Below are 25636 nucleotides of genomic sequence, written 5' to 3'. Positions count from 1 at the left end.
ATCACAACTGTGGGGAAAAGCGCGAGGTAAGCAAGATGTTGGAGCCCTCAAAAACTAGAGGGCAAAAAATGGTGTAAACAGAAGTAATCAATCATTTAACCCTTAGCTATACTTGTGAGGAAAAAATTGGGATAAAGTATGATCTAAAAAACGTTCTGCAATAAATCATTAATCTTTCCATTAACAATAATGAATCATTATAGTTAAAGAGATTTACTGTAGTTTATTAATCGCACCATAGGTTCGTCGGTATTTTTCTGAAATTGAACCAGTCTGACCCTGGTGACATTTTCAAGTTCGAGGTCACCGTTGGGCGCCTCCAAGTCTTCGTCATCGCCATTCAAATATGGTAGTGGCGGAGGCGTCACTCGTATTGCATCCTCGCCGTAGATTTCGTGTGCTACTACGTCGTGGGCTTGTAATAATGCCTGTCAGAACAAACAAACAGAAAAAACTATGTTATTATTTGTGATAATAAAAAGTAAAAATTCTCAATATCCGTTTATACCTGAAGATTATATGAAAATATTTGGGTAAAGAAAGAAGTAGACAGATTAAGTACGTAAGATAGGAACAAAAGCAGCGTAGAGAATGAAAATGGCTGATATAAAGAAATGAAGGAGAGCAAAACTTCTGAAATCAAATTAGAAACAACTAAATTTAGTAGAAAGGAGCTCGCTTCGTTGAGTCCACTTGCAAAAATATTCATTAGTTCACTTTTAGTTAACAACTAGATCTGATTAAAACTGTCCGGTAGGACAGTTGTATAAGGGTTGATCGACAAAAAGTGCACGAAAAAGCGTAACGTTGAAAAACACCCAACTTTGACAATTTTTTTCTCTTTTTCTACAAAAGATAAAATTCCCAAATTTTCTTTAAAATAAAGGGCAAACCCTCCTTTATAGATGTAATTTTTTTGCAACAACCCAGATCTAATAGTTTTCGAGAAAAAAGTTGCCGAAAATGAGCAAAAACGGCTTTTTCATAAACAAGGGATTAGCTATGCGGTTAGTGTATTGGATTCCCACGCGAAGGTCCCGGGTTCGAATCCAAGCTGCTGGCCCTTAGATTTTCTCTTCCTAGGAGCTTCTTAAAGCCCACTGCCCGTTGATGGATATTGTTGTCTGTAACGAGAGAACACTGTCCGGAAGCCAGCATTGAACCGAAAAAAACTCCGGGCGCCAATAACCTTAGATGTTGACGCGCCTTAAATAATAATAATAATAATATTAATATAACTAGATCTGATTACATGTAAAATTATAATTTCAATGGACTTGGTTTACGGCATAACCTAATCCGAATTTACGATTGACACAGTGCCGAGAACTGGCTTTGGACGACAATTTCGCGAAGTAACTTCGCTCAAAGTCAAGAGCAATGTCTTCGGGCCAACAACTGTCTGACTAGAAGAAGTAGCTTCGGGTTAACAATCAAGGAGAAGTAGGTTCGACCTACATAGTTCAGCTCTTTTAATCGTAACTCATTACCTACTGAGTATATGGTGCATAATAATATTTTTCGTAGTTTTAATTTTACAATTATTTTTGTTTATCTTTTGCCAGATGAAATCACTTTCTTATGTTAATATTTAAATTTTATAATTTTCTACTTATTCTTCTTTTTATACATTATGTATCTATTTCTATTACTTAATACCCTCAGTTTATACAGTTATATTTATGTATATAACTTTCCTTTGTAATAGTTTTGAACTCGTTTTTAGGATTTACTTATTCAGTTTTTGTATTTATCGAGGATCATCTCCAACTGTATACCTTTATACGAGGGTCGTTTGAAAAGTCCGTGCAAAGTCAGAGAGATAGCAACACTGGCGCGTATCGAGGTTATGTTTAGTTAGTAGCATCTCTTGGAAGAGCACATAATACAGTCAAATATTAATACAGTTTTGATTAAAATGCTGGTTGTATTACTTGGAAATGCACAATGTTGATTCACTAGAATGTTATTTAATCAATAATAACTTTTTCGTTTGCCTTCCAGTGATCTTTTCTTGGAAATGCTCTTATGACCTGCTGCAGAGTCTTCTCTTTGAAGCGTCCAGCAGTAATCCGCTATCATTGATATACTCCATCGTCCTTGGTACCGTCGTTCCATCTCCCGGATGTCCTGATGGAAGCGTTCGCCTTGTTCCTCGCTCACCGCCCCCAGATTCTCAGGAAATACATCCAAATGCGAAAATAGAAAGTGCACCTTAAGACTCATGATGCATCAGAGAATTCTGAATTTCTCAAGCATTGTGGCTACTAATTTTGCATAGTTAAGATCTTTGGTGTTTCCTAAAAACTTTTTAGTTACATCTATAAAGGCTTGCCAGGCTTCTTTTTCTTCAGGAGTCATTGTAGCCTCAAACTCCTTATCTTCCATTACACTTCTGATTTGTGGTCCTACAAAAATACCTTCTTTTTTTTTTGCTTCTGAGAGAGAAGGGAACTTGTTGCAAAGATATTGAAAACAATTGCCCTTTATGTCGAGGGCTTTCACATACTGCTTCATCAGACCCAACTTTATGTGAAGAGGTGGTAATAGTATTTTCTTACGATCCACTAAGCATTTCTGAACAACATTTTTACATCCTGGAGTTAAGGTGGTTCGATCAGGCCATTTTTTTTTCTGACCAATGCTTTTTTCTTCCCTTTTGTCCAATTTCACAAATCTTCAACACAAATGCTGCACACTGTATGAGGCGCCCATGACTTGTCTTGATCTCCTAATTTTATTCCAAAATAAGCTTTATAAGCTTTAGCGACAAATGAGGTTATGCTTTGTCTCTGCTTTTTCACTACAAAACTACCACAAATGTAACAAAACACATTTGGATTGTTCAAACACTGTCGCCTTTAGAACTTCCTTTAGAATACTCACAGAATCATAAAACAGAAACTGACAATAAATGCACACGTATTCAAAGTAAACTTCTTCGTTTGGAAATCAAGCTGGTCACTTACAGCTTTTAACTGAATTCGCTTCACAAAGGTGTTAAGAGTGCTGCCATCTGGCAAAGAGTTCAATAATATTCTGCAGTGCTACGACCACAGGTTTTTAGGTCCAACAAATAGCATTCCTCTAACAAAATATATTATATTAAAAATAAAAGATAGTGTGAAGTATGCAATAACGTTACTAAGACTAAAAAATTAAGACTAAGAATAAAAAAAAAATGTGATACAAGTAAACGGGTATCATACTTGGTATCAGGATATGCATAATACTTCAGTTTTTGTATTTATCGAGGATCATCTTCAATTGTATACCTTTATACGGTTAAACCAGTTGACATAAACAGACAACTCTTGCAGGAATTCGAGCACCGCAAATCAATAAAGAGACACCTTAACAAAAACTTACAGTTTAACATGTTAAGTATAAGGGTTGATTGAACGCCAAAAGGTACACAAATCAGCAAGTACCCAACATTTCATTTATACTTCATTGATATTATTTAAATAATTTTACCGCATTAATTTTCATTAATATTTTTTAAGAATTTATTAGATGTCACATACCCTAATGCTGGCCAGTTCATTCATAATAGTTATAATTGTGATAAAATGTATATTATATCTTCGTATAAATAGGTACTTTATTTTAACTCTGTTCCAAATTTTTCTTCTGATTTCTCTCTAATGTGCCCTTTATTCTGAAGATGTCACATATACATGCATGTTAAATTAGAAAAAGACAAAGTTAGAGTCGGCTACTGTTTAAATTTGAATCACGGATTTAAAACAATATTTCAGTCTTGAATTCGTCTTACCGAAATATTCGTGAGCACTAATAACACACAGTTAATAACAAGTAAATTATTCAACAACAATTATTGATTTCTCAATTGTAATTTAATTTAGTCCCTCTAATTTTACTTATAGTAAAATACTGGAATAATTAGCTGTCCTAAAAATATGCATATCTTATTTATTTTATATTGCATATATACAACATTGTGGTATGAATACCTAGATTGAGAATGTAATTGAAGAAAACTATATTATTTGCGATAAAGCCAGATAATTATTACCTATTATTATAAACGTTTGACTACTTCATAAAATAACAATTACTTTAATCGAAGAATGAACTTAAACCGACGATTTTTATTTAAAAATAAAAATAAAAATAAATAAATAAAATAAACAAAATCATTGATGTAAGTTTTTTATAAAAAAAAGTTTTGAATTTTTTAGCCTCATAATTTTTTTATATTTTTTATAACGTTTTTCTTTTTAACCTGTAATTAATAGTTTGATTATTATAAATAACTAGATATTACAGTCAATCTACAGTGCTACTTGAAAATATATTTTCTAGACGAAAATGGCCATCGTAAGGGTCATTTAATACAAATCTGTGACATCTAATAAATTCTAAAAAATATTAATGAAAATTAATGCAGCAAAATTACTTAAATTATATCAACTAAGCATGAATGAAATATTGGGTACTAGCTGATTTGTGTACCTTTTGGCGTTTAATCAACCCTTATACTTAACATTTTAAACTGTAGGTTTTTGTTAAGGAGATTTTTGTACCTTTTGGATAGATTTTCCTTTTTGTCTATTAGCAAAGTTACGTCTGCTTTACAGATTTTTTTTAAAATTTGGAATAAGCAATTCTATCATTATAACCTGATAAGGTGTTAAATCGGAACCGTAACTACACTGGAGAGATCTTTTTAAAGAATGGTTATAGTTGCGGTCCCCAAACCATTTTTTTTGACAAAGCGTTTTGAATAAAATAGGAAGGTATTTGTACGTAAATAGCAAAATTAAACTGCGATTTCAGTACTTCCTTTTTAAGAGGAGCAAGAAAAATAAACTGCGATTACAGTACTTCTCCCTAAAAGGCAAAGATTTTGAATCGAACGACAATTCATTGATGTAAATCGGTTCACTCATTGATAATTTTAACGATTGCAGTACTTCCTCTTAGTAGGTGTAAGAGCATGATGGCACTTCACAGCCACGTAGAGGAGCTTTAATCACTTCTTCGTGCTAAATTTTATCAAAATCGGACTAAGCTTTGTAGAAATATTGGTAATAATAGTTTTAGAAAGGGCCTTATTTGGGTGGGGCGAACTCCCCTCCTTATAAGGCACAGCGTCGAGACTTTTAAAGTACAAATCTGAACAAAAGTTTGATTCGAATGACACTTCATTCATGAAAATCTGTTCACGTGTCGATAATTTGAAACGATTGCTATACTTCCCCTTAACAAGTGTAAGAGCAGATCGTCGCTTTAATGTTACGTAGGGGAGCTCTAACCCTATCATCCTACCAAATTCTACCAAAATCGGGCCAAGATTTACAGAATTATTAGTAATAATAATTTTGGAGGGGCCTTACATAAAGGGGGCTAACTCCTCTCCTGTTCGATGTACAGCGTCGAGACCTCCAAAAGGTACATCTACATAAAATTCCGAATCGAATGACACCTCATTCATGAAAATCGGTTCACGCGTTTAGGCGCTACGTTGTTTACAAAAAAGGTAACAAGAAGAAGAACAAGAACAAGAACATTTTTTGAAAAAGCCGTTTTTGCTCATTTTCAGCAACTTTTTTCTCGAAACCTGTTATATCTATGTTGTTGCAAAAAAATTTCGGGCGTAAAGGAGGATTTGCCCTATATTTTAAAGAAAATTTGAGAATTTTATCTTTAATAGAAAAAGAGCAAAAAAATTGTCAAAGTTGGGTGTTTTTCAACGTTACGCTTTTTCGTGCAGTTTTTGATGGTCAACCCTTATACAACTGTCCTACCGGACAGTTTTAATTTAATACAAAAAGGTTACTTTTAAAATCACTAAATACATAAATATTTAACTTAGTGAGAATATTTCTACAGAACCTGAGCTTGAACTCCAAAGCCAGGTAATATGTCTGGCTTCCTACAAACTCATTAATGAGAACTCGTCAGGATTACTGGAAACTTCTTCTGCGACGTGTTCAGAGAGCGTGCAAATCGCGATATTAAAATTTAATTTAACATTCTCTTTTACGATATGTAGAGCTGGAAGAGTGTTTTGTGGTGACTATATGTGAATATGTGCGACCATCTCTGTATTAAAATACTGTTGCCACTACAGCATATGCTAACGGAGGCAAAAACCACAAAACGTCGCAATAAGCAGCACCACTGCTGCTTTGGGCATATTGTAGTGACATTTGACCACTAGACAACTTTAATTAGTAGCCCAGATAATTATTCAAGTTGCTCTAACCAAAGAGATAGAAAGTTGTCAAGAAGAGTGGTGGAAGTTGAATACTAAAGCTTTTGTAAGCCGTGGTCAGGACAGAGGATTTGTATAACTGTCTGTAGCACTCTTATTCTTTTGCAGTATCTCTATCCTGAATGGCAGGCTTTGATGTCCGCAATAAACTTTTCACCCTCAGAAAAACCTCAAGACTTTCTTATTGTCTGCTTATTTAAAATAAATATTTGGGAGAACCCTGTTATGTCCTTATTGGTTTGAATATATTAATCATAGTTATCCTCTTCTAAAAGGCAACTTTAGAAACAGTACGCCAAAGGCCACCACCATATTGTGCGTACTGCGTATGCCGGGCGAGCTTTTCGACAACGGGACTGCCGTATTGCCGCATAATGTTGTAAATTGTGCTACACCAACCGCATCCTTTGTATGAAGAAGTGGTTTATCCACTTCTTCATTGATCTTGTTACATCTTCTGGTATCACAGCCTAACAAAAACCCAACTCGATTACCAGTAACAAGGAGTGGATTCATTATTTGGGCGTGCCACTCTCTCTCAATTTGTGTAAATCGTACTTATCTGAACAGAGGACTTTTATTTTTAGTTCTTTACTTAATTTATTTAGAAATTAATAAATGGAAAAAATAAAATTGAAAGAAGACGGAGATTCTATTAAGGTCTTGTTAAATTTTAGAGGTTCCAATTATAGCCATCTCTAAGAACGTTATTATAAATCTGCAATTTACTGACTGTAACATTCAATTCAACCACACTTCAAAAAATTTACTCCATAATGCAGCAATTTAGCTTGATATATGCTTATCCTAAAATGCTCCTACTGAAAAGATAACAGCGCATTTAATAAACTTTACCCTTCATGCTACAAAAACTTCCACACTGCAATCACATAAGATTCTTTCACTAGTTTTAACAAGTTCAATTTTAAGGCCTAGAACTCATCCGTCCAACCTCATGGTCATTATTCTAGCAGAATTAATCTCAGGTGGTCACTCCAACTAGTCTTTGGACATCCCATCTAGAAAACAAAGTATTATTAACCAGGACAATGCAACTTGACCCACTTGTCTTGGTTCAGTTCTTGTGTTCCACTTTCATTAGTTTCAAAACTGTCAGTTTAGGTCCTGAAACAATAGTCACTCTTTTTTCGAATAACGAGCCGATAATAAGCTGAGCCGAACGTCGATAATATCCTTTTAATCTAGTGTTGTTCAGTTGAGGTTCAGAGCTGAAGGCTCAACCGAGTCGAGCTTCGACTCGAGCAGTTAGGGCTTGAGCCTTCAGAGCTCGAGCCGTGAAGCTCAAGTTGGAGGCTCACAAACCTGGAGTTGAAGGCTCACAAAGTGAAAGCCTTTTTAAATTCTTAAGGAATGACGAGTAATCAATGAACAACGAACATTTTAAAAATTATTGTATTCATTTATACAAAACTATGTTTGAAAAATTCATTAGCTGCTATAACTTTATTTTACTTTGAAGAAATGAATTTATTGAACCGACCCTTGGAGTTGAGCTCTCTTTGAGGCTTCAGCTCGAGCTCTGACTCGAGCCACCCACTGAGCCCTGAGAGCTCGAGCGCTCAAGACTCGAACCTTATAGCCTTATAGCTCAGCTCTTGAACAACACTAATTTTAATCTGACTGTAGGAGCTATGTAGGACTTCATGGGAGCAACTAATCAATCTGGGTTAGAGTTAAACGAAGTTGAAGCTAAATAGAAGCAGAATCCTAGAAGAAATACAACTGGGCGATTACAACTTGAAATTATTCTAAAGTTTTATGTACCAGGGGAGCTGTTAACACGAACCGAAATGAAATCAATATGGACATAAAAGATAACAGGATATTAGTGAGCAATAGATGCTTCTGGTTATGCGCTACTAGAAGTAGTCCGTGAAAGTCAAGTTGGTAATTTGTAAAACTGTCTTAAGGCGGTGTCACTTTCGATAACGAAAACTGGACGTTACCTGAAGAGAACAAAGCTTTGCTTGGAATCTGGGTTAAAGAAAAAAAGACTGAGGATGAAGGATTAGTCCAAAAGGAACTATACCAACTACATTCTTGAGTAGTATATTTTAGGATTGGTAAAACGGATGACGCTAAGATTGTTGGGTCACCTACAGAGCATGGAGGAAGAATACAAAATAAGAGAGAGAAGTTGTTCTCTGCCTACTCGGAAGGAACAGCAAAAAGTGTAAGACTTCAGTTGCTATGGCTGGATGATTTGAACGAAAATCTCAGGCTATCCAGGGGTGAGACGGTGGTGAAGGATGGTCCATGAAAGAGAGCTAATGAAGAAGAAGAAGTAGAAGATGAAGAAGGAACAGAAAAGAGAATTTGAGTAGTGAGGTGCTGCCACAAGAACAACGAGGAGCTCAGGGAGTGGGATGATTTTCAGGGAGCCTCAAACCATTCATATTAAGATGAAAACACACAACAGATTTAGCCACCTTCTGCTGCAGTAAAGAATGTTCTGAATAAAGCAATGACTACCTCAACAATGTAAGAATCTACCTAGTCAAGTAAAGACAACTCATAAATTACACAGGTCTACAAAATGAAACTTTTTGAAAGCTGTTTTACTTCTGCAACGTGATTATATACAATTGAGTGCAGCCATTTTCAAAAATAACCCCCCTTTTCTCCTATCACATCAGGTTTTTGTACAAATCGAGAATGAAAAATTCAATGTTAATTACAAAAATGCACATTTCTTTTCAAATATTAATACAGTTTTGATTAAAATGCTGGTTGTATTACTTGGAAATGCGCAATGTTGATTCACTAGAATGTTATTTAATCAATAATAACGTTTTCGTTTGCCTTTCAGTGATCTTTTCTTGGAAATGCTCTTATGACCTGCTGCAGAGTCTTCTCTTTGAAGCGTCCAGCAGTAATCCGCTATCATTGATATACTCCATCGCCCTTGGTACCGTCGTTCCATCTCCCGGATGTCCTGATGGAAGCGTTCGCCTTGTTCCTCGCTCACCGACCCCAGATTCTCAAGAAATACATCCAAATGCGAAAATAGAAAGTGCACCTTAAGACTCATGATGCATCCGAGAATTCTGAATTTCTCAAGCATTGTGGCTACTAATTTTGCATAGTTAAGATCTTTGGTGTTTCCTAAAAACTTCTTAGTTAAATCTATGAAGGCTTGCCAGGCTTCTTTTTCTTCAAGAGTCATTGTAGCCTCAAACTCCTTATCTTTCATTACACTTCTGATTTGTGGTCCTATGTTATGGCGGGAACAACAGGTAGGAAAAGGTTATGAACGCTAGAGAAGGTTTTTGTATTGCTTTGAGTACTGTATGCAATTTGTATTTGTATTTGTTTAGTCTTTTAAATAAAGATTTTGTCAAGTATTACGTGTTATTTGGTATAATAATATAACAATTGGGGGCCGCTCCGAAACAGAAAATTGTTTTTACAAAGTCCATTTGTTTGTTTGGTGAGTACAATTTCAGTAACCATGCCTTTTGATTTGTTAAAATTTCAAACTTCACCTTCTTTGGAGATGTTAAATACTGCGAAAAAAGACGATTTGATAAATATTGTAAATCTTTTTGAAATTCCTTTGGTTAAATCATCAATGAAAAAGTGTGAAATTAAGGATAGGTTAATACAATTTTTTCTTGATAAAAATATATTTGAAATTAATATTAAAACTGTCCGGTAGGACAGTTGTATAAGGGTTGATCGTCAAAAACTGCACGAAAAAGCGTAACGTTGAAAAACACCCAACTTTGACAATTTTTTTCTCTTTTTCTATAAAAGATAAAATTCCCAAATTTTCTTTAAAATAAAGGGCAAACCCTCCTTTATAACTGTAATTTTTTTGCAACAACCCAGATCTAATAGGTTTCGAGAAAAAAGTTGCCAAAAATGAGCAAAAACCGCTATTTCAAAAAATGTTCTTGTTCTTGTTGTTCTTGTTGTTACCTTTTTTGTAAACAACGTAGCGCCTAAACGCGCAAACCGATTTTCATGAATGAGGTGTCATTCGATTCGGAATTTTATGTAGATGTGCCTTTTGGGGGTCTCGACGCTGTACATTAAACAAGAGAGGGGTTAGCCCCCTTAATGTAAGGCCCCCTCCAAAATTATTATTACTAATTACTCTGTAAATCTTGGCCCGATTTTAATAAAATTTGGTAGGATGATAGGGTTAGGGCTCCCCTACGTAACATTAAAGCGGCGATCAGCTCTTACACTTGTTGAGGGGAAGTATAGCAATCGTTGCAAATTATCGACACGTGAACCGATTTTCATGAATGAAGTGTCATTCGAATCGAAATTTTGTACAGATTTGCACTTTAAAAGTCTCGACGCCGGGCCTCATAAGGAGGGGAGTTTGCCCCACCCAAATAAGGCCCTTTCTAAAACTATTATTACCAATATTTCTATAACGCTAAATCCGATTTTGATAAAATTCAGCTCGAATAAGTGGTTAAAGCTCCTCTACGTTGCTGATGCTCTTGCACCTACTAAGAGGAAGTACTGCAATCGTTTAAATTATCAATGAGTGAACCGATTTAAATCAATGAATTGTCGTTCGATTAAAAAATCTTTGCCTCTTTGCCTTTTAGGGAGAAGTACTGCAATCGTAGTTTATTTTTCTTACTCCTCTTAAAAGGAAGTACTGAAATCGCAGTTTAATTTTGCTATTTACGTACAAATACCTTCCTATGTTATTCAAAACGCTTTTTCAAAAAAATTGTTATTGAGGATGGTTTGGGGGAACGCAACTATAATCATTCTTTAAAAAGATCTCTCCAGTGGTAGTTACGGTTCCGACTTAACACCTTATCAGATTATAATGATAGAATTGCTTATTCCAAATTTTAAAAAAATCTGTAAAGAAGATATGTAACTTTGTAAAATAGACAAAAAGGAAAATCTATCCAAAAGGTACAAAAATCTCCTTAACAAAAACTTACAGTTTCAAATGTTAAGTATAAGGGTTGATTAAACGCCAAAAGGTACACAAATCAGCGTGTACCCAACATTTCATTAATACTTCATTAATAGTCAAGTAATTCTACTGCATTAATTTTCGTTAATAAGTTATTTTTTAGAATTTATTAGATGTCACAGACCCTTATGCTGGCCACTTCATTTATAATATTTTTTGTTATAATTATGATAAATCACATATATATGTACATGCATGTTAAAGTAGAACAAGACAAAGTTAGAGTAGGCTACTGTCTTGAATTCGTCTTACCGAAATATTCGTGAGCACAAATAACACACAGTTAATAACAAGTAGATCATTCAACAACAATTATTGATTTCTCAATTGTAATTTAATTTAGTCCCCCTAATTTTACTTATAGTAAAATGCTGGAATAATTAGCTGTCCTAAAAATATGTATATCTACATATATATGAACAAGCATGTTAAAGTAGAAAAATACAAAGTTAGAGTAGGCTACTATCTTGAATTCGTCTTACCGATATTACATATATACAACATTGTGGGATGAATACCTAGATTGAGAATGTAATTGAAACTATATTATTTGCGATAAAGCCAGATAATTATTACCTATGATTATAAACGTTTGACTACTTCATAAAATAACAATTGCTTTAATCAAAGAATGAACTTAAACCGACGATTTTTATTTAAAAATAAAAATAAATAAATGAAATAAACAAAATCATTGATGTAAGTTTTTTATAAAAAAAAGTTTTGAATTTTTTAGCCTCATAATTTTTTTTTATTTTTTGTAACGTTTTTCTTTTTAACCTGTAATTAATAGTTTGATTGTTATAAATAACTAGATATTACAGTCAATCTACAGTGCTACTTGAACATATTATATTTTGTAGACGAAAATGGCCAGCATAAGGGTCTGTGACATCTAATAAATTCTAAAAAATAACTTATTAACGAAAATTAATGCAGTAGAATTACTTGACTATTAATGAAGTATTAATGAAATGTTGGGTACACGCTGATTTGTGTACCTTTTGGCGTTTAATCAACCCTTATACTTAATATTTGAAACTGTAAGTTTTTGTTAAGGAGTTACAGAAAGTGTTGATCATGAAAGTACCTTTAGTTAATTAGATTGTTCGAATAAAGAGAGATTAGAACTTTGTCGTCTGCAGGTTGAACTCGAAAGAGAAAAAATTCATTTAAGATTAAAAGAATTAGAATTTGCTCAAAGCAAAAACAATAACACTTGTAATTTTTTTGATATTGCCAGAAACATTAAATTGGTACCTTCCTTTCAAGAGCAACATGTAGACAAATATTTTTTACATTTTGAGAAAATAGCTTGTAGTCTGGGTTGGCCTCAACAGTATTGGACGATGCTATTGCAAAGCGTGTTTACTGGGAAAGCTCGCGATGTTTATACGCAACTCTCTATAGAACAAAGCTCTTCTTATCCAGTCGTTAAAGAGTTTATCCTTAAGGCTTATGAATTAGTTCCTGAAGCGTACAGACAAAAATTTAGGGGTTTTACTAAAAGTAGTGAAGAGAGTTTTATAGAGTTCGCGAGAGGAAAAGAGCAATTGTTTGACAGATGGTGTGTTTCAACAGGTGTTGAACGTAATTTTGATAAGTTGAAACAACTTGTACTAATGGAGGAATTCAAATCATGTGTTAGTTAACAAATTCGTTTATTCTTGGAGGAAAAACAAGTTGTGGACTTGGAAACAGCTGCCAAACTGGCAGAAGAATATGTACTAACACATACTCAAAATGACAATGTGAAAGGTTTTGCTAGCCCTAGTATTAATTTAGCATTTAAACGGGACAATCCAGTGCGAACTGGGGGGCGCAATCAGGGTGCATTTCCTCAATTTACTTGTAATTACTGCAAAAAGCCAGGACATTTTCTCGCTGAGTGTTATAAATTAAAAAGAAAAAATTCTTTAGATAATCCAAAGCCATCCGGGGTTGTGTTTAGTGACTCTGCGAAAATTTTATCGGATCCAATGGAAACATACAAACCCTTTTTGTCACGAGGAACGGTGTCCTCTCAAATAGATGGCACTGACTGTGTGCAGATAACAATTTTGAGGGACACCGGAGCCTCACAATCGCTTCTCTTAGCCAATGCCCTCCCCGCTTTTCAGAATAACCAAGCTAAAGCTTCTGTGCTCATGCAAGGTGTGTCCGGCGAATATTTAACAGTCCCGCTTCGTACTGTGCATTTGTGGTCAAACTTAGTCCAAGGTGAGGTGAATGTTGGTATAATTAACTCTCTGCCTTTTGCAGGCGTGCATTTGCTTTTAGGCAACGACTTAGCCGGCGGAACAGTGATACCGAATCCGATATTGGTACACAATCCGGAAACAAATACCAGACTTAATGAGTGTGGGGAACATGATTCTGCCGCGTTTTCCTCTTGTGTAGTTACGCGAAGTATGAGCAAACAGAGAGAAGAAAACGACCAACAAGATTACCACTTGTCCGATACATTATTAGGAGACTTATTGCAGTCCTGTTCTCCTCTTGTAAGTGAGGATTTCGCTCAAATGCAACAAGATGATCAAGAGATTTCAAAAGTAAAAGAGGAGGCGTTGAGCGAGGAGGAGATCATTCAAGAGAAAATGGAAATCTGGGTTGATACCCATTCTCATGATAGAATAGATAAAGTCCTCGCTTTACTTCCTGTTCGTAGAAATTCTTTAAAAGCAAGTTATATGAGACCCTATACTGTTGAGACCAAACTTAGTGATGTAAATTATGTAATCAATACAGCAGATAGGAGGAAAAATAAACTATTGAGCCATATAAACATGCTAGAAAGGTATGAAGAAAGAAGCACTTCGCAAGAACCACCGAGGCCTGTTTTTATGGTAAATACTACAGATGAAAGGGGCCAATGTGAAGATATCGAACAGGGAAAATTTACACCATTCCAATTAAATAATTCTACCATCCTACACCACTTGGATGAAAAATCTCTTTACCTTGAAGAATCTCAAAGAACTCGAATAAAGCAACTGATCTTGAAAAATCAACATCTATTTTCCGACCCCCCACACGCAGCAATATGATTGATCGTGGTATAGTAGTCACGAATACTACTCCAATTAGACAACATCCTTACAGGATAAGGACTACCACCTTGTTGTGTCCCATTTGGAAGAAAAGGAAGAAACGGACAATGTTTTTGCGGACACTCTTTTCAGAGTTCACAGCTAAATATTTTGTACTTTGTCATTTATAATTGTAAGTGATTTCTTGTTATACATAGGAAAGGAATTAAATAATTAATTAAATTGATTAAATTAAATTAAATAATTAAAAATAAGAATAGAATTGAGGTATTGTACTCACATAAACAAACAACAACAACAAAAAAAATATGTAATCGTTGATGGTCAAAATTTTGAAGGTGGGAAGTGTTATGGCGGGAACAACAGGTAGGAAAAGGTTATGAACGCTAGAGAAGGTTTTTGTATTGCTTTGAGTACTGTATGCAATTTGTATTTGTATTTGTTTAGTCTTTTAAATAAAGATTTTGTCAAGTATTACGTGTTATTTGGTATAATAATATAACATCCTACAAAAATCCCTTCTTTTATTTTTGCTTCTGAGAGAGAAGGGAACTTGTTGCAAAGATATTGAAAACAATTGCCCTTTATGTCGAGGGCTTTCACATACTGCTTCATCAGACCCAACTTTATGTGAAGAGGTGGTAATAGTATTTTCTTACGATCCACTAAGCATTTCTGAACAACATTTTTACATCCTGGAGTTAAGGTGGTTCGATCAGGCAATTTTTTTTCTGACCAATGCTTTTTTCTTCCCTTTTGTCCAATTTCTCAAATCTTCAACACAAATGCTGCACACTGTATGAGGCGCCCATGACTTGTCTTGATCTCCTAATTTTATTCCAAAATAAGCTTTATAAGCTTTAGCGACAAATGAGGTTATGCTTTGTCTCTGCTTTTTCACTACAAAACTACCACAAATGTAACAAAACACATTTGGATTGTTCAAACACTGTCGCCTTTAGAACTTCCTTTAGAACACTCACAGTATCATAAAACAGAAACTGACAATAAATGCACACGTATTCAAAGTAAACTTCTTCGTTTGGAAATCTAGCTGGTCACTTAGAGCTTTTAACTGAATTCACTTCACAAAGGTGATCTAACAAATAGCATTCCTCTAACAAAATACGAGGGTCGTTTGAAAAGTCCGTGCAAAGTCAGAGAGATAGCACTACTGGCGCGTATCGAGGTTATGTTTAGTTAGTAGCATCTCTTGGAAGAACACACACCAAGTTTCAGCCAGATCGGTCTATTTCTTTGTGTTTGGCATTGGTTTGAATCGAGGAAGTCGAGTGATTTTCAAAAAATGGACGAAAAAGAATTTCGTGTGTTGATTAAACACTACTTTATGAAAGGCAAAACGCCTGAGGAGACTAAAGAGAAGCTTGATAAACATTATGGTGACTCTGCACCTTCCATTAGAACAGTTTATAAGTGGTTTCAAAATTTTCGGAGTGGCCATATGGGCACAAGTGACGCTGAACGTTCTGGACGCCCTGTTGAGGTTACTACTCCAGAAATCATTGATAAAATCCATGATGTGGTGATGGATGACAGAAGAGTGAAGGTGCGTGAGATTGCTAGTGCTGTGGGCATCTCGAATGAACGGGTACATAATATTTTGCATCAACATTTGGACATGACAAAGCTATCCGCAAGATGGGTGCCGCGATTGCTCACGCTTGACCAAAAACGAAATCGTGTGAAGTGTTGCAAGGACGGTTTGCAGCTGTTTCAGAAGAATCCGCAGGACTTTAAGCGTCGTTTCGTCACTGTGGATGAAACATGGATACATCACTACACTCCTGAGACCAAAGAACAATCTAAATAATGGGTTACCATGGGGGAATCTGCGCCAAAAAAGGTGAAGACCGTTCCTTCGGCCGGAAAGATAATGGCCACTGTCTTTTGGGATTCGCAAGGAATAATCCTCATCGACTATCTGGTGCATTACTATTACAGGTGCATATTATTCAACGTTATTGGACCGTTTGAAAACCGAGCCGCAAGAAAAATGCCCACGATTGGCCCACAAAAAAGTCCTTTTCCATCACGACAACGCACCAGCTCACACCTCAGCAGTTGTGGTCACAAAATTAATGGAAATAGGGTTCCAACTCGTTTCACATCCCCCCTATTCTCCAGACTTGGCTCCCTCGGACTACTATTTGTTCCCCAATATGAAGAAATGGCTGGCGGGAAAAAGATTTTATTCTAACGAGGAGGTGATTGCAGAAACGAATGGCTATTTTTCAGACTTGGACAAATCCTATTATTCGGAAGGGATCAACAAATTAGAGCAGCGTTGGACGAAGTGTATAAGCCTAAAAGGAGACTATGTTGAAAAATAAAAAAGGTTTACCCCCCAAAATTAAGTAGTTTTTATTTTTGCACGGACTTTTCAAACGACCCTCGTGTATTATATTAAAAATAAAAGATAGTGTGAAGTATGCAATAACGTTACTAAGACTAAAAAATTAAGACTAAGAATAAAAAAAAAAAAAAGGTATGTGATACAAGTAAACGGGTATCATACTTGGTATCAGGATATGCATAATACTTCAAAATGACTCAAAAACTCAAAACAGCAAAATCACTGTAGACCTGTGTTATTAGCTGCAGCAAATTCACTTACATTTTGTTAATTTTTTAAAGGCAATGAAATTAACGTACTATCCTTGTTAAAAAGAAAAAAAAAAAATGGTCGGCCCTTTTTCCCTTTAATAAAAGGGCGTAATCAAATGAGAGAGGAAAACGAATCTCTAGTGTTCTTGAGGACAACTGGTTCTGACGACCTAAATTGGTAAATTTACATTTTACAAATTAAAGAAGGTCTTTTACATTTAAATTCATCTTTTATGTTTTTACTTAATATTATTTGTTTTTTCTTTAAATAATTGAAATGAATTTTGTCGACCATTAAAAAAAAATTTGAAATTAATGCAAGCAACAATGGAGAGGTGACATTCAATTTGTAGTTAATAAGGTACGAATTACTTCTTTTTTAATTCTTTTACTTTTCGTAAGAGAGCTCTTCTTATCTAAATTGAATTTTTTTTTGTCAGACAATACGTTTTAATAGCAACAATACTTTTAGTATTTAATAAAAAACTTTTTAGATTATTTTTTTTCCTTCAATAAATTGGATGTAACAAAAAGAATCTTCTTTTAACATTGATCGTAACTAGGGAACGGATTCGTATGTATTTACAAATTTTTTTCTAGGCAATTTACAGACGTTTTTCAACTAGAAGTATTCATACTGACACTCTTTAAGCCGTTTGAGCCTACTTTTATTTCACATATTTCCACATATTTGGATGTTATCGCATATTTATACATATTTGATTAAAATAAATAAATATTTCTACATATTTAATCAAAATATGTACATATTTTTCATTTTGGGCATATTTTCATAATTGGGAGGTGGTTGACAGGAACTGTGAACCACAGACTGTAGGGCTGTGAATCACAGTGGTTAAAAAAGTGTTCTTAAAAGCACCAAGTCGCATTAAAATGCTAAAAGATCTCTATCCAGACTTGTGCCTTCCACCAGAACCAATATTGACAAGATGGGGTACTTGGCTGGAAGCAGCTCAGTATTACTGAGTATAAAATCAAGAATGTCCTTTCACATCTCGAAGACGAAGCACTAGCGATAAATACAGCCAAGTCTTTATTCGAGAAACCTAATTTAAGGAACGACCTTGCATTCATTTCTGACAATTGATTTCTTGCACAAGCCATTACCCAACTTGAGTCCCAAAATGTTCGACTGACAGAAAACGTGTCCAACGTTAAAAAAGTCATCGAAAAGGTGGAAGGAATACCTGGGAGTAAGGGAGATCTGATCAGATCAAAACTGGTAGAAGTACTGAGCAAGAACAAAGGGTGGGAGACCATCTGCCAGATTTCTGATATTATCAGTGGAACAGAAGTCACCTCAGAACATCGTGTACCCTTTACAACCAACGAGATAACTTCTTTCAGCAAGGCACTTATAACATCTGTAGATGTTGAACGATCTTTTAGTCGTTACAAGTCCATATTACGCCCAGATTGTCGTCACTTTACGTTCCAACATTTGAAATTTCATGTGATTGCAAACAATTTCGAAGAGTGAAGTTTTCAAAATTGAAAATTTAACACATCTTTTTATAAATAGTAAAAATGTTCTTTGTTGTATAAATCATTATAAATTGTAAAAACAAATTATTTTGTTCCTAATAAATTATTATAAATTGTAAAAATGTTCTTTTCTTGTATAAATAATTATAACTTGCCCCCCCCCCCCCAAAAAAAACCATTTTAATAAAAAAAAATGTCCATTTTACTTAAATATTCCAGAAAATATTTTAAGGAAATCACATATTTTCCACATAATTGACGAAAATAAATGCATATTTTAGTTAAATATTTGGCATTTTTAAATACATAAAAATCCGTTCCTTAATCATAACATTTCAATTTATGTTAGTTTATAATTTGAATAAAAAATTAAAGTCTCCGTGTTTTAATTAACACAGTATAATCATTAAAGTTTTGCAATTATTAAAATGACTTTTTATGCATTTAACTAACAAGTAATGGAGCTATCTTCTTCAATCAATGGATCTCTTTCAGTTAGTTTACATCGAAAAATATTAAACACATGTACGAGCGTTAGTTCCAAGAGCCAAAAATGGGGAAAAAATGCAATATTAATTAGAGTTGCGCAGGTAAACTGTTTAATTCTTAAAAATTAAAACAGCATCACATCGTACAACAATTTTCTTAATTTTTATATCTGAATTTAAAATTAATCTTTTCCATAATATGATGAGAAAAATGATTATCCACCAAAAACTTAACTTGAAAAGGCAAAAAACCGTGGTTTTGTAAAGTTTTATTCTAATGGTTTAACCGAAGGAAAGAGTTACCAATTTCTTGACAACGCATTGCTCGGATTTTGTAATCTAGGCAATCTGTGTTGAGACAAATTTGATTAAGACTCATTTGGAAAACAAAAGGAGTCCAAAAGAATACCTTTTGTGACACATTTTGAGTTACAGCTTCCAGGTTGTGTTTGTCTCCTATAACCTTATAACTCATGCATTTCTTTTAAAACTAAATCCTCGACAAATTATTGATAGAATCAGCCAACTTCTTGCCGGATTTAGTTGGCTGCATAAGAAACGCGTCTATTTTTTACTGGAATTTCCGCAGCTACTTTAGAATAAAATGAAATGAAAATAAATTTTTGATCCTGGGACTATTGTCCCCTTAGAATAAATACGTGTACAGTTTGGAGGCCATTTTAGATATTTATATATAAAAAATAAGTAATTATTTACAAAAATAAGAATTAAAATTAAGGAAATAAATGCATTCAATTATTATTTCGGAGGAAGCTGAGTAGAAAGGAGGTAATTGAACAGAAGGGATTTAAAGATGGAAAGGATAAGAGCATGGCGGACAGATAATGGTAAGGAGTTCTAGAGAGAGGTAGCGCGAATTAGGAAAGATTGATCAAAGGATGAAGTACGGTGTGAGGAAATATAGAGATCAGAGGAACCAAGATCTAGTATTACGGGATGGATCGAGGATTTGAACTTGAAGAGTTGAAAAATATAAGATGGTCTTTAAGATTGGATAATTTGGAAAAGGAATGAAGCCAAAAAAATACTGGCGGCTGTAGACAGAAAAAAGTCACTTCAACTCATCTTAGTAGTGCGAAATGCGAGTGTTTCTGGAAATGCTGAAAATATGATCGTTCGAAGCAGTTCATGAAGCGCTTGATCTTAGCTTCAATATCACCAGAAAGGCCGGCCATACACTAAGCAACCATAGTGGAAATGGGGGGAAAAAATGATTGAAACTAGGAGTTGCCTAGTCTTAATTGGTGACGGGAACTATTAATCTGCTGCAGGATGTGAATGGAGCAGCTAGAGATTTGGGAAACATGGTTTTTCCAGGATAGGTTTTTGGTCAAAAGTGATACCGAGGTTCTTCACAGAATATTTTATTGACAGAAATGCATTGAATAGGTTCTATAAGAGAGTGGAGATCTAACAAGAGGCTAGTCCATCGCTACTATTAACACATACACACTAGAAAATCAAACCAAGATTTACAAAAATCAATTCATTCACAGCTGGACTAATGAAATGGTTGCAATTAAGGTAACTATTAAGGTAACCTCGTCCTCATCTCGGGTTGGTTCTTTGTTTAAATTCTCTTCTAAAATAAGAAGTATTTATTACAAAACTTCTGATTTATTCCCCAAAGGGATGATGAAAATTTATCAAACTTTTGCAGAAATGTTTCCTATATTTGTTTGTTTACAATTAACATTTTCTGAGATCACTCCACGCCTCTCTTGTCTATCTTATTCCAATTATTAAAATTCTGACCTTTAATTCACTTAAATCAAAACCTAAATTTCAGCAGAGTACACTCAAATACAGGTAGTGTATGTTTGTACGAAGTCTGTAAATTAAGTAATGAGACTGATTTTTTTAAATTTTTTTATTCAAAAAGAATTACAATTCTATATTGTCACCTTCAAAATAACTTCCTTCTGAAGTCAAACAGCGCTGGAGACGTTTCTTCCACTCCTCATAGCAGTGCTCGAACTCCGATACTGGAATAGCATTATCATGATGCAGCACCCACTTGTTCTTGATGTTTGGTCTCACACGAATGACCCTTTTTCGAAGTCCACAAAGAGTTTCTACCTCAAGGTCAAACGGTCAATCAACACTTTAACCAAGACGTTCTTCGAAAAACTTCGAAAAAGGGTCTATTCGTGTGAGACCAAACATCCAAGAACAAGTGGATGCTACATCACGATAATGCTTCTTGCCCACACAGCAATTTCAATAAACCAGAGTTTTTTGGCCAGCAAAAACATTCCTGTGGCTCCTCAGCCTCCTTATTCGCCTGACTTGAGTCCTTGTGACTTTTTTCTCTTCCTGAAGTTGGAAAAATCACCTCAAGGGAACCTCATTTTGGCACAGTCGAAAACATTCAAACTGGCTGTAAGCGACCAGCTGAAGGCTATTCCAGTATCGGAGTTCGAGCACTGCTATGAGGAGTGGAAGAAACGTCTCCAGCGCTGTGTGGCTTCAGCAGGAAGTTATTTTGAAGGTGACAATATAGAATTGTAATTCTTTTTTTAATAAATTACTTAATTTACAGACCTCGTAGTCATAATCTGACTAAGATTTATGATGATAACGTGCATCAGGGGAACGCGAACTTCGCAAAGTTAACAAAGAAAAGAAAAAACACTTCTTCAGCAAATAAAGGGAAACAACACTCAGAATCCATTATGTAAATGGGGTCTGTCATCTTTGTTTACTAGAGATGATGCATCACATCGTTAATTAATAAAACTGACATCCCCTGAAATTGCTGTTTTGTTGAAAAATTAGAAAGAGAAAACTTTATTACTAAAATAAAAAATGAGAAAGGATTGATGGCTGCCAATCTTCTGATGAAACAATGTTTTACGGTTAGATAATTCAATCAATTTGGTTTTACAGTATATTAATTCTTTTTTTTATTATTAATTTATGATGACATCAAGTATTGTTTGGATAATGGTTGGTGATGTACAACTTTCAGGATAGTAAGTTGTAAAATGTGACCTGGTGCGTACAGAATGGTGTAGATACCATTTAGGTGACAATGGCTCCTCCTGTCTTCACACAATGAGACAAAACTACTTCTCTCCATCATTCTGGCTTTCTCTTTTTTTAGCTCCATCCGCCAATGTAAATCAAACTATCTACGTTTGGTATGACTATTCATCTGTGTTTTAGGAAAATGGTAAATGCCAAACTGCTGAGTCCATAAATTTAAGGGATATTCGGGGTCGGGTAACAAATCTAATTGTTGCATAAATGCCTAAGGGATTTGGAAGAGTCTGGTAACAATATCTCTTCTTTAGAAAGATTGCAACATTATATTTATTGTATAGGAAAAAGCTTATCGTATGAGGGTCGTTTGAAAAGTCCGTGCAAAAATAAAAACTACTTAATTTTTTGGGGTAAACCTTTTTTATTTTTCAACATAGTCTCCTTTTAGGCTTATACACTTCGTCCAACGCTGCTCTAGTTTGTTGATCCCTTCCGAATAATAGGATTTGTCCAAGTCTGAAAAATAGCCATTCGTTTCTGCAATCACCTCCTCGTTTGAATAAAATCTTTTTCCCGCCAGCCATTTCTTCATATTGGGGAACAAATAGTAGTCCGAGGGAGCCAAGTCTGGAGAATAGGGGGGATGTGAAACGAGTTGGAACCCTATTTCCATTAATTTTGCGGCCACAACTGCTGAGGTGTGAGCTGGTGCGTTGTCGTGATGGAAAAGGACTTTTTTGTGGGCCAATCGTGGGCGTTTTTCTTGCAGCTCGGTTTTCAAACGGTCCAATAACGATGAATAATATGCACCTGTAATAGTTTTACCCTTTTCCAGATAGTCGATGAGGATTATTTCTTGCGAATCCCAAAAGACAGTCGCCATAATCTTTCCGGCCGAAGAAAGGTCTTCGCCTTTTTTGGCGCAGATTCCCCCTTGGTAAGCCATTGTTTAGATTGTTCTTGTCTCAGGAGTGTAGTTATGTATCCATGTTTCATCCACAGTGACGAAACGACGCTTAAAGTCCTGCGGATTCTTCTGGAACAGCTGCAAACCGTCCTTGCAACACTTCACACGATTTCGTTTTTGGTCAAGCGTGAGCAATCGCGGCACCCATCTTGCGGATAGCTTTGTCATGTCCAAATGTTGATGCAAAATATTATGTACCCGTTCATTTGAGATGCCCACAGCACTAGCAATCTCACGCACCTTCACTCTTCTGTCATCCATCACCATATCATGGATTTTATCAATGATTTCTGGAGTAGTAACCTCAACAGGGCGTCCAGAACGTTCAGCGTCACTTGTGCCCATATGGCCACTCCGAAAATTTTGAAACCACTTATAAACTGTTCTAATCGAAGGTGCAGAGTCACCATAATGTTTATCAAGCTTCTCTTTAGTCTCCTGAGGCGTTTTGCCTTTCATAAAGTAGTGTTTAATCAACACACGAAATTCTTTTTCGTCCATTTTTTGAAAATCACTCGACTTCCTCGATTCAAACGAATGCCAAACACAAAGAAATAGACCGATCTGGCTGAAACTTGGTGTGTGTTCTTCCAAGAGATGCTACTAACTAAACATAACCTCGATACGCGCCAGTAGTGCTATCTCTCTGACTTTGCACGGACTTTTCAAACGACCCTCGTAGATATTTAGCCCCGTCTCGGAGCTAACTCGATGGAGGGTTTACAGATCCTTTTTCTTTCTGTTCTATAACGTTTTATTGAATTTAAATTTAATCCAACAACACTGAATATTCATGTAATTGCTGAATTAAAAAAAAAAAATCATAGTTGCAATGTCTACTTATTTTTGCTATTAAACTAATTATTTGCTGAAAAACCAGCCGAATTGCAGTCGAACCTCTCAATAACTGGCATTGGTGGGGGAAAGCAAAGTGGCCGCTATTTGGAGGTGGTCGTTAGATGGAGGTAGGCAAGTTTCATAATGAAAAAATATGTTTTTTTTTCCCCAACATCTATTTGAAATTGTTTATTATTAATAGTTTTAAAAACGTGCATAATTGCATAATTATTTAGCTATATGATATGCATCAAATTTTTCTTAATTATCCAAACAAATTATCAAAAACTACATATTATTGACTTATTTAATAATTTTTATAATCAAATTTATTCATAACAATAATAATTTATGGTAAAATTATCATTATACTAAAAAATAATATTTTATTTAAATCATTTCTCTGATAATTATCATCAAAAAAGTCATAAATACAAATAGCAATATAAATTTACATCCAGATTTAACTTTTTTTTATTACTTTATGAACGGTAAATTTTTGCTAAACTTAATGGACAGACGCACATAAGAGGATCGGAATGAGGAGATAAGATAGCAATATCGTCAGCAAAGGTGGTGAGGATGGTATTTGGATGTTGAGGTATGTCTGCTGTATATAAGGAGTAAAGAATAGGACCTAGGACACTGCCCTGAGGAACACCAGCTCGAGCTAGATGGATATCAGGGTCTGCTGCTCCACAGTTGACTCTGAAATATCGATCTTGTAGGTAGGATTTGAGGATAAGGTAGTATGTATGAGGAAGAATCTAAACAGTAGTCCCTCGTGCCATACCCAACGCCTGAGCGACGTCAAGGAAAACACTCGGACAATACTGCTTTCGCTCGAGGGAGGTAGCAATAGTGTCTACAACGCGAAGCACCTGGTGAGAAGTTGAGTGATGTCTCCGGATGATCCGGAAATATATATTTTGTTCTGACACTAAAGAATAAAGTCTTTTAAGAAGTAGCTTTTCGAGGATTTTGGAAAGAAGTGGTAGTAAGCAGATTGGTCGGTAGCAAGTTACACTAGTGATGGGTTTCATCGGTTTAGGTATCATTTTGATGACACTATATATATTCAAGCATTTTTTTTTAAACATCCTTCTTCCAAGATGGAAGCGCTAAATTGAGTGAGTAAAATTAGTAAATTAGGAATTTAATTACGTCAATTAAGTAAAATTAACATGTTAAAAAAATGGATGAAGAATGCATAAAGAGTATTTTATAACATTTTTTAAGTATATTATTCTCATTTAATTTATTGCTGAGTCGGTTTGAAATAGTTCTTGCCAGAAGTATGATATATTGTTATAAAAATTGTCTCTTTTATATAAAATGGATTTAATTTGGGAGTACGAAGATGGAACGTACCCTAGGATAGTGGAGGGTAACCTTATTTTAATGCCCTTACTATATTATTTTCTCACGGTTCCTCTCTTTTTCTTTATAATCCGCACCTTATACACCCCTCTTTTGCTCCTTCTGGAAGGATATATTCTCCTTTCGCTAGCCAGACTTCACCCTTAGTCTCTTCTATATAGTTATTATTTTTTTTTACAGCCACTTTAAAATAAATAAGGAAATTCGTTGTCTCGTTTCAGAGAATTCCTTAATGATATACAATGTTATATTTATTATTTTCTTTGCTGAACTGTACGCTGAATGTATTGTAGTTAGTTGATTCCTTATCAAATAGTTTGGTTAACTTGGTACATAGTTTTAGGATACAGTTTGGTGGATAAAGGATTTAAGAAGTTTTAGCTAGAGAGCTGTAAGCCTCTCACTAGATCTCACAGCTACATAGGGTTGCACAAAGTTCATATTTCTTTGGTAAGGTCAGTGGTAAGAGCTAAGTATTAGGGTAGAGCGGATTATGAAGACTTTGACAAAAATAATAGAATAAACCCTTTGATGTATAATTACCTGGTTTTATTTTTC

The 25636-nt window shown here is 34.9% G+C and overlaps 1 protein-coding gene across 15 annotated transcripts in view; it reads right to left on the bottom strand.

The window, feature by feature from the left end:
• CASK (peripheral plasma membrane protein CASK) overlaps positions 1 to 25636 on the bottom strand; it is an 820695-nt gene that overhangs the window by 77145 nt on the left and 717914 nt on the right. For all 15 annotated transcript variants that reach the window (XM_074135060.1, XM_074135061.1, XM_074135065.1 and 12 more), the window contains one exon: positions 237 to 428. In XM_074135060.1, the coding sequence (XP_073991161.1) occupies positions 237 to 428 (192 nt within the window). The remainder of the gene's footprint in view (positions 1 to 236; positions 429 to 25636) is intronic.

Source organism: Rhodnius prolixus, unplaced genomic scaffold (assembly GCF_049639745.1).
Source record: "Rhodnius prolixus isolate KJV_2025 unplaced genomic scaffold, Rpr scaffold_5, whole genome shotgun sequence".
NCBI classification, from domain to species: Eukaryota; Metazoa; Arthropoda; class Insecta; order Hemiptera; family Reduviidae; genus Rhodnius; species Rhodnius prolixus.
Note: the sequence above shows the minus strand (reverse complement) of the source record. Positions and strands in the feature narration are given on the sequence as shown.